Source organism: Hibiscus syriacus, unplaced genomic scaffold (genome assembly GCF_006381635.1).
Source record: "Hibiscus syriacus cultivar Baekdansim isolate YM2019G1 unplaced genomic scaffold, ASM638163v2 tig00110718_pilon, whole genome shotgun sequence".
In the NCBI taxonomy this organism is placed as follows: domain Eukaryota; kingdom Viridiplantae; phylum Streptophyta; class Magnoliopsida; order Malvales; family Malvaceae; genus Hibiscus; species Hibiscus syriacus.
In genome coordinates, this window is record NW_024062837.1 from 283449 (window position 1) to 299578 (window position 16130).

Genomic DNA, 16130 nt, shown 5'->3' on the forward strand with positions numbered 1-16130 from the left:
CCTCAATAAAAGTTGATCAACAACAACTATTACCAACATCTAATCCAACTAAAACCGCACAATTGAACCTCTATAACTCTTAATTCCCAGATTCCCAAAAAATGTCGAAATAAAACTTGTTTTCAAGAAATCGATATCCAAATCAAAAACAATTGAAAAATTGTTTTAATGTGATAATAATAATCTCAAAAACATATCAATTCCATCAAGAAAACCTAATAAACACCTCAATATCTTTTTAATGTAATAATAATAATCAGAGTTCTCACACCTATACAATTGTGTTCCCGATGGTGCTAAATTTCTATTTAATTTATTTATCTAAATTGTTCTGAACTTTGATGATACTAAACATTTTAGTGACATGATCTCTGATTTATTGTATATCGATTATTGAATTATGATTTACCGTATATTTCTGGCATGATCTTTGGTTATTTTATTTTTCTGAACATGATTTTAAACTATTGATTTTTTCATGTTTTGATATTAAATTAATGTTTGACTAAAATACATTCATATTTAATGTCATTAGGGGTATTGTTGGAAGAAATATTTCAGGTTTAGTCTATAACTTATAAGACCTTATTACGAGACCCTATGCTTTGTGCATATGGTAAGTCTTTATTGCAGGTCCTTATGCTATAAGTATAAGGTCATTACCAGGTGTACATGTGGGTGTATAGTTTAGGGGAACCTACACATTATGGTGTTCGAATTGAGGTAGTGATCATGTTTTAAAAATATGTTTTATAAATTAATTTTTATCGGAAATTTTTATTTGTATTTTTCTGTATGCACTGCAAGGAGCACATTTGGCTTTTTTAGCTCACTCTTTAAATTTTTTAACCTTTCGGATATTACCAAACAATAGGCTACCAAATTTGATATTAGGAAGATCGATTGTTTCTCATTTCTACCCACTGTATAATTCTATATGTCATTTCTGTTATATTTTGGTGACACAGGTTTTTGCTACAGTCTTTAATAGTTGTATGATCGGTATTTTATTTTGGACATATGTTATATGGATTTTCGATGTTGACATATATATATTTACGGTATAAACCTTATTGTTGAATATTTTCATATTTTCTCGTGTTATATATATTTGAGGTGAGAGAATAATGTTGGGTGTATCCCTTTTAATTGGAGTTATGAAGATATATCACATGTTTGATGAATATATTAATTGAAATTGTATTTTTTAAATGTATTTCTGTAAGATGCATTTGTTTAGAGATCCTATATGATAACTATTAGGTTATCTTATTGTTCTGCCGGAAATATATAGTTGACATTGGAAAATCTCTACAATATTAGAGAATTATAAGAAGAGAGATGGAAACACATCTGAGTAATAGAGAATATACATATTCCCTCGAGTCAAAGATAGAGAGCTAACATTATCGTGACATTGTCTTGATAGTTTGTTGAGAAACTTTGTAAATTATTCGTATTGAGTGAGATATCTTTATAACTTTACTTGATAATAGAAGATAAATTTTGCACTGTGCTGACGTGTTGAAATATCCAATATTATAATGCTTTTAAACATTTATTATCAAAATCCTAAAAATTGAATAAAAGTAATGTAGAAGGTGAATAAGTCAGAAGCCATTTGCATTTCCCTCATTGCCGATCATTTCCATGTTTATCAACATAATAATATAACCTCCATCTCTTGTGATTAGTCTATCAATGACAAGAGAAACAAATCACCAAAATAAACCAACCTATAAAAGTCAGCCACGCATGCATATGCAAAATCATTCATGCACCCTCAATGTACCACAAAGAAATTAAAATTAAGTAATTTTAATTTCTTTCCATAAAAACAAGACAGAAAAAAATAGTTTCCATAATTTCCCTCTCGTTTTTGAAACCCACCAAAGGCCAAAACCCCAACTTTCCTGTCACATAAATAATAATAAAAAAATCTTCTTTTTTTGTTTGTTTCACATATAAATAAAGAAGAATTTTTGCCAATTAAACAAATATTTTAACTTTTTCCAGCTTTTGCTTTACTGTGTAATGCAACTAGAACAATACAAAAAGGAAGCTTCAGCGATGGATAGAGTGGAAAGTGACGAGCTTGAGTTGTCTTTACCTTATCCCCTTCAATATATTGGCGACACCCTTTGTAAGCTGACGTCAATATACATCAATGACGTGGAAGATGAAGAAGATGAGGAGAACGAAGAAGGCAATAGTTTTGTCTTCCAGATTGATGAACGCTTGTTGATTGATCCTCGTTTTGTTTTGCTTGACAAAATGATCGGTGAAGGCTCTTACTCTACTGTTCATGAAGGATTGTGAGTTCTTTCATTTTTTTTCTCTCCACTTTTTCCCCCCTTCTTCCATTTTTTGGGTGTTTTGCGTTTGGCTTTCTTGATATTGGCTTGACTAGGTTAATCACATTCTTTGCATGTTCTTGGAAATATTTTGTTTTTTTTGGTTGGACTTGTTTGGATTTTTCTCCTTTTCTTTGAATTCAATTTTGTTCTTATCTTTCTTTATGACATTTGAATTCTGCCCTTTTGTAGTTTGTACTGATAAAAATTTCAAGGGTTTAAAGTGGTTTATCTTTTTTTTTTGTAACATGATGTGTTTAAGTATTGGTGAAAAAAATGGGTTCTTTTGGAGGAGGGATTTGAGTTCCTTTTAGTTTAGGGTGTAAGTTTTGTTGATTACTGTGTTTAATGTCGAGATGCAAGCTTTATCTTCTTTTCTGTGGTCCCTGTGTTCCTTCAAGTGTTCTGTTGCTTGGAGTTATGATCGGTGGATTTCGAATTTGCACCGCATTTGGATAAGTTAGATCACTACTAGTTTAGCTTGTTGTTGATATTTCACACTTGAGAGCATTGATGAAAACTTCCTGGAGGTATATTTTAGGTTATAATGATATTTAGCTGATAGTGCCAATTTTTGTTGACATGATAAAAGATTCATCAGATCATCAGATGGATTTGAGATTGACTCTTAACTACATATAGCTGTAGGTGCCACATGCTGAGATTCTAGTTAATAGCATAGTTGACTGTTAAAAGATACATCATCAGATGGATTTGAGATCGACTTGCTGTGCGATCTTCACTAATAGCATAGTTGACAGTTGAAAGATTCATCATCCGATGGATTTAAGATCAATTCATCATCAGATGGATATGAGATCGACTCTAATTTCATTTAGCTTGCACACGTGTAGTGTGGACTGCAATGCAATTTTCATTAATAGCATAGTTGAAAGTTCAAAGATCCATCATCTGATGGATTTAAGATCGATTCATCATCAGATATATTTGAGATCGACTCTAAATACATTTATCTGTTAGAGCCACGTGTAATGTGGACTTCGGTGCAATTTTCATTAATAGCATAGTTGGCGCTTGAAAGATTCATCATCCGATGGATTTAAGATCCATTGTCAAATGAATTTGAGATCGACCCTAACTACATTTAGCTTGCACATGTGTAGTGTGGACTGCAAGGCATTTTTCATTAATAGCAGAGTTTACTGTTCAACGATCCGTCATCTAATGGATTTAAGATCGATTCATCATCAGATAAATTTGAGATCGACTCTAACTACATTTATCTGTTAGTTTCACGCGTAATGTGGACTTCAGTGTAACATTAATAGCGTACTTGACGGTCGAAAAATTCATCATCCGATGAATTTATGATCAATTATAGTTGTTTGCTAGTTGAATGGACACACCTTGGATATCGTGTCAAATTTCCTAAGCAGTGGTGGGTAGCATATCAATTCTAAAGACCTGTCATTATCATGTGTTTGTACATAAGTTATAAGTTGAACCCCTTCAAAGGTATCTCATTCCGATACTGTCTGCTCGAAAGTGCCCTGTCTATTATAGATGCCTGGTAAAAGTATTTCTTCATTGCCCTGTATTTCAGCAGTTGGTTTATGGCAAAGGAAGGCAAAAGGCTATTTGTTCCTGAAGGCCAAAACAAAAGCTTATGCTAATGCTTATTGATTATGTGCTATTATGTTTGGCATTGTTCAAATTTGATTGGATGCTTGCATATTGTGTTCTAGAAGGCTATACCGTTGCAATAAATTTCAATTTTCTATCAATGGATGATTTTGATTTGAGATACTGACGGTTAATTCATTTTATTCCAGCTACAAATCCAAACCTGTTGCTGTGAAGGTTATTCAGCCAAGTAATCCGTCAGCTGTAATTCGTGAACATAAAGAGAAATTTCAGAGGGAGGTTTTACTGCTGTCAAGGATGGACCATGAGAATGTTATAAAGGTTTCTAGGTTTTTTGCTCTCGTATATAAAAGTTTCTCATAGCTTTTAGTGTGCCTAATTTGGTCTTTCCACCTTCTGTCTCTTTTGTTTCGAGCTCCTGACAGAAAACAACGATGATTAAGATTTGATGCTGTCTGCTTTCCATGTATATTGCCTTACCCTCCTAGCTAGCCAACCTGCCAACAGGCTACATAAGCAAACTAAGTTGTTAGATTTGGTGTGGTGATACGGTTTCCCTGTGAGTCGTTGTATATCCATCTATGGAAGATGTTCATTTTGAACTCTGATATTTGTCTGAAAGTATAAAACTTTGCTGCAGCTGTGTATATTATCTCACAATCTTTCCATATCTAGTACTAATTATCCCAACTATAAAGTTGCAGTCACCGGAAATATTTGTTCAAATTGAATATGCAACCAGTTGAATGAATCTAAATTTGGTTTGATTATGGTTTTGTGCATGAGGTGTGACTGCTGGCGTGTCAAGATACAAATACTTATGACTTTCTTGTATCATTGAAGTTGATTTTCTGGCCATTTAAACTTACTTTGTCATCTCAAACTGGCATTCATGTCTGAATTAATTCCCTTGTCGTTGTAATTTGGATCTGCTTTACTGAAACAGTTCATCGGTGCTTCGGTGGAGCCAACTATGATGATAGTTACTGAACTCATGAAAGGTGGTACTCTTCAGAGGTATTTGTGGAGCATGCGGCCCCAGCGTCTCGAACTGAAGCATTCATTATTTCTTGCATTGGATATTTCCCGAGCTATGGAATACTTGCATGCCAATGGCATTATTCATCGTGATCTGAAACCGAGTAATTCATTCTCTTTTCATCTCAATATTATGCCAGCAAATAATCTATTTCTTACAACAACAACAACAACAAAACCCAATTCCCATATGTATGGGGTAAGGGGAAATAATCTATTTCTTACATATCCTTAATATCATGACAGGTAATTTGCTTCTCACCAACAATAAAATGCATGTCAAGCTAGCTGACTTCGGGCTAGCAAGGGAGGAAGTAATGGGTGGAATGACTTGCGAGGCCGGTACTTACCGTTGGATGGCACCCGAGGTGCTTTTCCTATAATGCTTCAAAACAATATCTAGTAGTGGCTTATCTTCTAGTTCTGGTAACGACTTACTCGTTTTCTTTTATCTGAATCAGTTATACAGCAGAGATCCGCTCCCCATCGGAGCAAAGAAACACTACGACCACAAAGTCGATGTGTACAGCTTTGCCATTGTTCTTTGGGAGTTATTGACGAACAAAGCCCCATTCAAGGGAAGGGATAGTGTACTAGTGGCGTATGCAGCAGCAAAAGTAAGCTGAAACCTTCTTGATTCTCATGTCATTACTCGAACAATATCTAATTATATGTCTTTTGTAATCTTCAGAATGAAAGGCCTAGCTTGGAAGGTCTTCCAACAGAGATTGCATCTCTCCTGCAGTCCTGTTGGGCAGCAGACCCGAAGATTCGTCCGGAATTTAAGGAAATCTCTGCCTATCTCACAAGCTTCATCTACCGATGTTGCTCTGCAGAGACTAAGCCTCCTAAGATGGTCGAAATCGATCGTTCCGAAAGCCATGCAGAGGAAGAGAGCTTGGATACCGGCCATGTTACGAACAAGTGTAACGACGAGGGAAAGAAGAAGAAGACTTATCCATGCCTCATCTGCTTCGAAGATTGCTTATGAGGTAGGAGTGTTGGTCATGTTTTGAAAGCAAACAGAAATTTATAGAGGTGTCAATTGGACACCAATGCTTTTTTATATACCTAAGAAACAATAAAAAAATAGTTGGTTTATATAAATGTCTCTCTCTTGCAAGTACAAGAAGAAGAGCAGTGCTTATATAAATGTCTCTCTCTTGCAAGTACAAGAAGAAGAGCAGTGCTTATATAAATGTCTCTCTCGCAAGTTCCTTTTTTTTTCAACTTGGACATCTCTTACTTCTCTTTTCAACGCCATGAAAGCAGGTAATTCAAAATTTTAAAATATAAATTTATAACATGCAAAATTGACCCGGCCACTAATTATTGTCCATCTGCATATGCTGAAGCCACATGATCTTGGCGGAAATTAAGAAGATGAAACCACTGAAATTCAGAACTAATCCCCATGCAATGCTCTTCTATTAAGTTGAACCTTAACAACTCTATTATTTAGCGGGGAGAGTTGTCGTAAACAGCTGCCACATGTCGCATGGCCACCCACGTGTCAACACATAACACCCCGTGGACCACTTTCTTCTATATATAAGACCAAACCAATCCGTCCCTTGTTTCGACACTCACAAAACAATGCTGAAGGAGACATTGGTTTTCCCAATTTCGATTCTCGCTCTTCTCTTCGTTGTCGCTTCGACCACCTTGGTTAGTGCGGAAGCTTACTCGCATCGACATGCTTCGACTGTAGGTCAGTTGGTTCTTAGGCATCACAGGAAGCTCTTAACTCAGACAGAACAAGGAGAAATCTCAGCTGCTTCTGTCACTGATGGAGAAACAGGCACATACCACCTTCAATTCATTACCTTGAAGCCAAACTCCTTGTTCCTTCCCGTTCTGCTACATGCAGACATGGTTTTGTTTGTCCATACAGGTGCCCTGTTGAAACTTATCGCTTCTAGAAATACATTATATAATGATAAATTAACCTAACATTTACACAAATAGTAATTTTAATTTTTAATATTTTAAAATATTTCAATTAATTGTTTTTAAATATTTCAATCTGAACGTTTTAATTTTTCATCAAAATAATCTATATTAGATTAAAATTGTTAATTAACTTATGGTTAACATATGTAATATTTTCACATATATTTAATTGATAACGTGATGTATGTTCCATCATTACTTTAATGACGTGATATATATCATGTTATTATTTAAAATAATATTGTATTTGTCAATTTATTATTTTATTAACATGACACATGTTACATCAACAATAAAAGATAAGTGAAATGTCACGTAAAGAACAATATATGTGTTAATTAACTAATAATTTTCATTAAATATGAGTTATTTTGATATGTTGGGATTGAAAAAATAGGGATCAAAATGTTTATTTATACAAACGTTGAGGTTAATTTTATTATTACGTCTATATCAATAATTAAATACAAGTGAAATGTCACGTAAAAAATAACACGTTAACCGTTAATTAACTAATCATTTTCAATAAATATGGGTTATTTTGTTAAGTTGAAATCAAAAAATAAGGATTAAAATGATTATTTATACTGTAAATTTTATTATTACGTTGAATGAATTTAAAATTCTGGGTTTTGAAATAAAAACTTTTGGTTAGGGAGCGGAACTTTGAGTTGGGCAGATGATGATGATCTAAAGAATGTGAAGATTCGGGAGGGAGATATATATAGGCTGCATCAAGGGTCGGTTTTCTATGTACAAAGCAGCTTAGAGGCTGAAGGACACAGGCTTCGAATTTATGCAATCTTCACCAACTCGGAAGATGATATTTATGTATGATATTTCTTCTTCCCTCTCTTTTATCCATTCGTTTCCCTTTCTTGTTTGAACTATGTTAACAATTTCAGGAGCCATCCGTTGGGGCTTACTCGAGCATTACTGATATGGTTCTTGGCTTTGATTCCAGAGTCCTCCAAGCAGCTTTTAAGGTATGGTTTTAAAACTAGTATAAATATTCCTGCAAGATTCTGTAAATGGAAACTTGTGTCTCAAGGTACCCGAGGATGTGATCGAAGAACTTATGAGAGCAAGCAAACCACCTGCTATAATCCACGTCCATGCAGTGCAAAAGGAGAAGATATTTGGCGATTGGCAAGCTCGACTGTTGAAAGCCTTTCTGGGTAGCAACCGAGGTGGCTTCGTCGGCAAGCATAAGAAAAAGAAACCATACAATGTATTAGAAGCGGATCCTGATTTCGAGAACTGTAACGGATGGAGTGTAACCGTAGACAAGAAAGATATGCATTTGTTGAAACATTCTAACGTTGGGATTTTCATGGTGAACTTGACCAAGGTTGATTTTTTTGCTACTGATTTCCTTAAATGGTAACATTCGATATGTTAAGATGATACATTGAAATGATGAGTATCTTTTGTGAAGGGTTCGATGATGGCGCCACATTGGAATCCAAGAGCTTCTGAGATAGCGATAGTGTTGGAGGGCCAAGGCATGGTTCGGGTGCTTTGTTATAGCAGTGCCAAGGAATCCGAGTGCAGAAACATGAGGTATAGAGTCGAGGAAGGTGATGTATTCACGGTGCCAAGGTTTCATCCAATGGCTCAGATGTCATTCAACAATGATTCATTTGTTTTCATGGGGTTCAGCACGTCGACCAAGAAAAACCATCCTCAATATCTAGCGGGGAAGAAGTCTGCTCTAAAGAGCCTGGATAAAGAGATATTGGCTTTTTCGTTCAACGTGTCCGATTCAACAATTGATGACCTTCTAAAGCCGCAGAAAGAATCAGTGATATTGGATTGTACATCATGTGCCGAGGAAGAGGAAAGGTTGATGGAGGAGGAAATTGAAAGGGAAAGAAGGGAAGAGGAAAAAGCAAGGAAGAAAAAGGAGGAAGAGGAGGACAGATAGAGAAGGAAAGAGGAAGAGGATGCCCAGCGATAACCTCCGCAACCACGGCAACCGCGATTTAGTACTGTATGCTGTCTATGCCCCGGGTAGATTTTCCAGTCCTTGGTTTTGCAGTAGTAGTACCGAATAAGGAAAACTGCCCAATGATGTTTGCTATCTATGTTTAGGTAATCGGACTCCATGTCAAGTGTGTGCAGAAAAGTTTTCTAACCATGTTTTCTGGGTCTTCATCTTTAAGTAATTAAGCTCTTTCTCGTTTTTCTTTCACTTGTTTGCATTTTGGACCAACCCCTAATTTTAAACAACCTTGTTTGCGCACTTCGCGTGCTTGCCATTAGAGAAATGATATGTCAAACGAGCAACCAGGGAATTATAAACAAATGAAGGTTAATAATTCACAATGGACATAAAAAAAAGCTAGTCTTAAACCAATAATCACGTACTGTAAGAGCTAGCAAGGACACTTGCCTCCATGAGTACCTATCTGTTTTAAACCGATAATCAAACATTAAACTCTTATCGACTAGTAAAGAAATAAAGTCTTCTAAATTTAATATTGAGTAAATTGACAAATTAAAAATCTTTTGAAGGAAAAAAAGCGTCTTCTATACATAACGTTTTCAGGCATTCTTTTTCTTCAACTATACAAATTTATTCGTTCGATAGATATTAGTTTATACAGCCAGTCCAATATTTTAAACCCCAAAATTCATTTATTTGAAGTTCACAGAAATTACTCAAATAACCAAATACCACATTTTAGCTGAATTTCATAATTAAAATCAATGTCCAAATGTCTAATATTTAGTCGTTTTACAAGCTCATACATCTGAATCATCTTATAAGCGCGATCTCTAAACCCAATTACAAATACAAGATTTCGATAGGCCTTAATTACAACAACCCTAACCTTTAACTATCTACCAATGGTCCAACTAAACTCGAATGACCCATTACCCAATACTAAACCTAAACCCATTAGTTAACTAGGTTACCCAAGCCTACTAAGCCTATCAGTCTACTCAAACGTTTTTACAAGTAAACCCAGATCGATCCAATGGAGCCCCATCAAATGAAGCAACAACAAAATCCCTAGACCCTAGTAGAGTAGTAGTGCCTCAGCCATTGTCGGTAGTGAGACTGCTCATCTCCCAAGTTCGCCAAGTCGAAAACCAAGGAAACAAATCATCAGCATAGTTAATGTCAGTCAGCTACCGCGTTATCAGTGGTGGACGCACGTTAAACTCACGGTGGTAGACAAATATGATAGGTCAGCTAATTTTAGTAGTGATCCATTTGCCTGTAATGGAGGTCTTGGCAGTCCTGCAGATGTCTTCATGCCCGGATACAACCTTACGACCTTCACTCTTCTTTAATTGATCAAATTTGAAAACTTAACCCTCAAAATCAAATGAATAGAATATACAATCATTGAATGTAAAATAATTAGAACTTGTTATTGATCTTTTTGGTTGTACATATCATGGTAAACCTGGTAGTACGTCAGATCTATGTGACTTGCCACTGTTGGCTAAAAGAACTAGGCACATCAGGGGATATTGGGAAGAGGATGAAAAGCTTTATTTGTTTGTTCTTAGAGGTTTATTTTGATTTATTCTTTTCGCCCGGAAAGTATTATACATTTACCACACCAATTGTTGATAGTACAAATGGAGTTGTGACAGCTTTAGACTATTTACTCTTCTTGATCTAAGCAGAGCCACGACCGATAATTATGTGAAGTAGGTAAAGAATAAATGAGCTCATGAAGATAATAAAATAGTATTAGATAAACAGAGTGTGTCCTGTAAACACTAATTTTTTCATTTTATTATTATTATTATTATTAAAATTATTATTATTATTAATATTATATATTATATATATTATTATTATTTAAAAAATATTACAAGCAAAAAAAAAACTGGAGTCCAGTTTTACATAACCAGAACCGGCCCAATCAATCAGGCCCAATAGAGTCGGCCCAAAACAAACCCTAAAACCCAGTTAAGGTTTTATCATTTCAACCCCAGCCGCCAATGATCTCAGCCGTTGGATCTGAGAGATCCAATGGTCCACAGATGGTTCCAGCAAAGGAAGCCCTAGGATTTCCTAACCCTAGGTTATCATCCAACCGCCTCAGTCAGCGCCGCCGTCGCCTTAGATCGACGATAAACAGTTGTCGCCTATGATTCCAGATGGTTCATTCTAGCAGCAGCCACGAAGCCACCCTCTTCGAAGACTCCAGAAACACCACGCCGGCCGTCCACGTCGCAACTATGGGGTGAGTCACCACATAGTTTGGTGACTCACCAGAAAATCCCCTTTAGACTGGTCAGATGAGAGCCTCGTCGAGGCTTATAAAAGCCATGGAGAACCTACAAAATAAAAGGGAACGGAGAGCAAGAGTCCACAAAAAACAGCAAGCAACAACCACACAACCAGCAGCAAAACCAAAACAAAGAAAAAGCAGAGAAAAAGAAGAACTCACCTTCGAGGTTCCGCTCATCACTGGAAATCAAACGTCGCCGGAATCGTCACTAAATCGAAGGTAAAAAACCTTCGGGTTTTTTTAGATCTAAGACGATCTAGGTATGTTTAGGTAAAAAGAAGGCCATATATGGCCTTAGGATCGAAAAAGGGATATTTGGGAGTGATTTCTTGAATTCCGACCACCGTTCACGGTGACCGGCGCGGCGATCGGAGTCGAAATACGGTGGTCGGCCGGGACTGGCTTCCCTCCGATGAGGGAAGCTAAAGAAAAGGCAGAGAATTCTGGTTATCTCGTGTAGAGAGAGAGAAGAAATGAAAATGAGATAGATGAGGGGATTTTGGGCTGTTTAAAGGGTTTAAATACCCTCCCCCAAACGACGTCGTTTTGGGGGAAGGACGTATGTGTAATTTCCAAAGTTGTTAAACCCTTTTCGTAGCCCCTCTAATTTTGTAATCTTTACAAAATAGTCACTAAATTATACTTCTGAATATTTTAAATCAGTCTTCTAATTTTATTAATTTATAATTTAGTCATTGGCTATGTTTATACAATATTTAGGATAAATAACGATTTTAGTCCTTTATGATTTTAGTTATTATTATTTTAATCCCGAGAGCATGTTTTAATTTATTTTAAATTGATATTATAATTCGATATAATTTTAATTTAGTCACTAAATTAATAATAGGTAAAATAGCATGCTTAGCCCCTGTAATATTAAATAATTAATTGCAAATTAGATTATTTAATTTTGATATGTTATAATTTAGTCATTTTCATTTATTTTAATTATAAGTTTTATTACTTTTTATATTTTACTACTATAATTTCAATATTATTTATTTTAGTCATTATTTATTTATATTTTAATTTTATTTTATTTGTAATATATTTAATTATTATTATTAAGTATTATTATTATTTTATATAAATATGTAATAAGTAATATTTATTTATTTTATAAATATCCTATTTTACATATATTAATCTATTATTATTTTTAGAAAAATGTTTTAATTATTTATTTATTTTTTAATATCAAAGAAAAGAGCTGTCTTAAGGTACCTAAAAGTCATTTTCTGATATATTAATCTAAATTTTTATGATTTTCATAATATTTTTTTATATTTTTTATGTTTACTTTATTTTCAGATATTAAATTTTTCATTTAATTATTTGTCAAAGGTTTGAATATTTCTCCTCACACACAACACTTGCATTGCATAACATAAGCTTTCTAATCAAGCTTGTCCCTTTTAAGTGGGAGTGAAAGCGACGACTTCGTGAGTATTTATTCTCTGTGTCAGACCTAGCAAGTAACTTTTGGGGTTTATATGCTCTATGTCTTCGTGAGAATTTATTCTCCGTGTCAGGCATAGAGAAACGTGTCCCCTCGAATTGAACTCGATCCGCTTAAGTCTGTAATGGACTAGGATTGAGGGTTTGACAGCCCAAGGGGCATCAACAAGGACAATTTGAGTACCTTTACTCCTAGAACTGAAACTCTGCATATAATAAACCCTAGAAATTCACCTGATCTAAGACAATACTGAACCTCCGTTCATAGGTATACACAAAGGAGAAATAAGCTCTAGCTTTTAATTTATTTTCTTTTCTTTTCTTTTTCCTGAATAAATGCATGCGAACTAGAAATCATGCGGTTAGGTTAAATTTTCCAAACAAAGCATGGAACTAGAAAGCATGAGGTTAAGATTTATACCTTGATAGATAGATTTTTTTCCATTAGTTGGTACTAACTATTCTATTTTTTCTTATTTTTTCATGCATGTTACATTGCTTTAATCTGTTCATATTGATTTCTTTTGTTTGCATTGCATGATCATGGCATAACCAAAAGGTGTTTACTTGAAAGACTGTTCATCAAATTGGAAAGAAATCGTTAATGGAAAAAAAGTTTTATGATCAAACAAAATATGATGCGGCCAAGAAAAGACATCCTGAGGGAACTCCGAAGATAGAGGAGAGCTATACACCCAAAGATTGTATGCCCATTGAAGAACAAAAGGAGATACGAGAAATAAGAGAGCAAATGACAAAGATGATGGATAGAATATCTGTTTTGGACAAAGAAAAAGAAACCCTTGCACAAATAGAGAAGAGAGGTCATTGTACATAACCCTGCAATCTCAGATATACAAGGGACTTCTGATCCTAACCAACTTGAGAAATTACAGACATTCATCATTCGTATTCACAAATCGTCTGGAGATACCAAAGAAATGATGACCACTGTAAAAGCTTCTAGAGATGAGAAAAAATCATGCAATTTGAAATCGTCAAAGTTTAGTCTGCTCCCGACGTCTAAAACTCAGGTTCAATCCAAGACAAAAGGCGGTCCTCATGTTGATGCTATACCTATATCATATAAAGAGTTGTATGAAAAGTTACTTGAAGCACGAAAAGTAGCTCCATATTACATAAAACCATTCCAACCTCCGTATCCAAATTGGTATGACATCAACGTTCATTGTGAATATCATGCCGGAGCTCAAGGACATACCATCGAGAATTGTCTTGCCTTCAAACGTCAAGTCCAAAGTCTTTTGGATCATGGAACCTTACAATTTATGGTAATTGATCGACCTAGTTTGGTAACCGAAGGTCCTGCTAGATTAATACCAAAAGTCTTCAAAGGTAAGAGTATCAGTAGGGGCGCCCAGAGAGAAGAAGATTTGCTGAGGTTTGAAGCTCAAATACGTCATTTGAAGATTGAAAACGAAAAATTGAGCACCAAAATGGAAACCATACATGAAGATTTCCAGAAGGTCAGTCAAGCTTTTCAAAATCTTGGTATAGGAAACACCCCAGAAGAGTGGATAACAGGGGTCACCAAACTGAAAAAGAATTGCAATATAAATGAAGGACGAGCCAAGAAGTTTTCTCATGATTTATGAGTTGCAGAAGAAAGACTTAATACAACTGTCATGGAATCGAGAAAATATCAAGTCAACAATCAAAGGTTGAATAGTGCTATGACCAATAGGGAAGCATCATATCAGATCCATCAGCATGAGATTGATACTGAATTAAAAGCAAATATAGACAAGAACAAGACATTGAAGAAATGTTTAGATGATTATGGAGATCTTGTACGAGAACTTCTTGAACATAAAGATTCTCTCACAAGAAAAAATGAACAATATTGTTTACAACTTCGAGAGTTAATGCAAAAGATGAAGGAAAAAGACAATATCATGAAGGAAGCCGCTGCTCAAGCAAACAATGTGGCTCATAAGCTGGTGGACTTAGCTGGTTTCACGAGAGAGTTAAGGCAGATTGATAACTCCACAACTGAATATGAGTGGAAGTTAAAATGGCTTTTAAGGGAAATAGAGAAATTAGGAGTAAAAGCCATCCCCTACATGTAAAAGTTTTGTTTGATGTACCAAAGCTTTTGTGTTCAATGAAATATGTTCTAAGATGATCACTCTTGAGTAACACCTTTTCATACATGCATTTACATTTTGTATATGTGCATTTTCATTTTGTATTCTTACTTTTTACATCTTTGAATTGCACATTTTGCATTCTTATTTTTGGCATTTATGCATTTTCGCATTTACATTACATTTGTTATTTTAAGTATTGTTATATACATTAAATATAAAAACATGTAAATAATTAATGAAAGGTTTTGTAACAGTAAAACCAATGTTATTCATTCATTTAAAAACATGTAAATAATTAATGAAAGGTTTTGTAACAGTAAAACCAAGGTCATTCATTCATTTTACTTTACTATCATCATGAAAACAATAGAGCAATCTTATGAGGGGCTACAAGATCAGTGGCCAGAATAATTGACAGCGTTACCTCAGGATATAAGGAAAGAAACATCAGATTCAGTACCAGATGGATCAAATCAAATTATTCAGTGTGGGGCATCTGATAAAGAAGAGATAATTGATAAATAGCAACCATGCTGTCAGATTGAAGAGTCAAAAATGGTAAAACCCTCTGGGGCATCCCAATTGAACCCAAAGAATAGCCTTGTTCATTATTCACAATATGAGGAAAGATTCAAGAGGATGGATGAAGCAATCAGAAATATGAAATGTGTTGATACTTCCCACAAAGAACTAGAAGCAAGAGAACTCAGCTTGGTTCCACACTTGGTTATTCCCCATGATTTCAAAATGCCAAATTTTGAAAAATATGATGGCACCAGTTGTCCCTTAATCCATTTGAGAATGTTTTGCAGAAAAATGGAAGGATATTTAAGTTCTGATGATCTGTTAATTCACTCTTTCCATGATAGCCTTGTTGGCCCAGCAGTAGTCTGGAATAATCAGTTGACACAAGAACAGATCAAGAGATGGGTTGATTTAGCTGATGCATTTTTGGAACAATATCGGTATGTTAAAGGCTTAACTCTAACACGTATGGATCTTCGAAGAGTAAAGAAGAAAACCAATGAAAGATTTCAAGAATATGCCTTAAGATGGAGAGGAGTGGCAGCACAAGTTCAACCTCCCATGTTAGAAGAAGAGATATCACGTATGTTTCGTGATTCCCTTCCAGCGCCTTTCTTCGAGTTAATGCAGGCAAACCCGACGAAGGAATTTGAGAATCTTGTGACAAGTGGAAAATTAATTGAGAATGTAATCAATGAAGAAAACTCAAAAGTCAAATCCAGGAGCCCGACGGATCAAAAAGCAAAAGCTGATCATGTGAATGAATGTCGCATCCAGAGTCCTCGCAATTGCAAAAGAAAAAGAGCGAGTAACTGTTCGGATCG

At 35.1% G+C, this 16130-nt stretch overlaps 1 protein-coding gene and 1 pseudogene across 1 annotated transcript; both read left to right on the forward strand.

Moving 5' to 3' along the window:
- The first annotated feature begins 2034 nt into the window (after positions 1-2034).
- Positions 2035-5988, forward strand: LOC120138986 (serine/threonine/tyrosine-protein kinase HT1-like). Its single transcript, XM_039154352.1, has 6 exons — positions 2035-2315; positions 4148-4280; positions 4906-5101; positions 5244-5365; positions 5459-5614; positions 5689-5988. The coding sequence occupies exons 1-6, from the start codon at positions 2035-2037 to the stop codon at positions 5986-5988; spliced, it is 1188 nt and encodes a 395-aa protein (XP_039010283.1).
- Positions 5989-6593: 605 nt separating this feature from the next.
- LOC120138987 lies at positions 6594-8967 on the forward strand (annotated as a pseudogene).
- Positions 8968-16130: the final 7163 nt, after the last annotated feature.

Coding starts and splice junctions, on each gene's coding strand:
- LOC120138986 (XM_039154352.1), top strand. CDS start 2,035: ATGCAACTAGAACAATACAAAAAGGAAGCTTCAGCGATGGATAGAGTG. Junction 2,316..4,147: donor TCTACTGTTCATGAAGGATT/GTGAGTTCTTTC, acceptor ATTTTATTCCAG/CTACAAATCCAAACCTGTTG. Junction 4,281..4,905: donor ACCATGAGAATGTTATAAAG/GTTTCTAGGTTT, acceptor TTACTGAAACAG/TTCATCGGTGCTTCGGTGGA.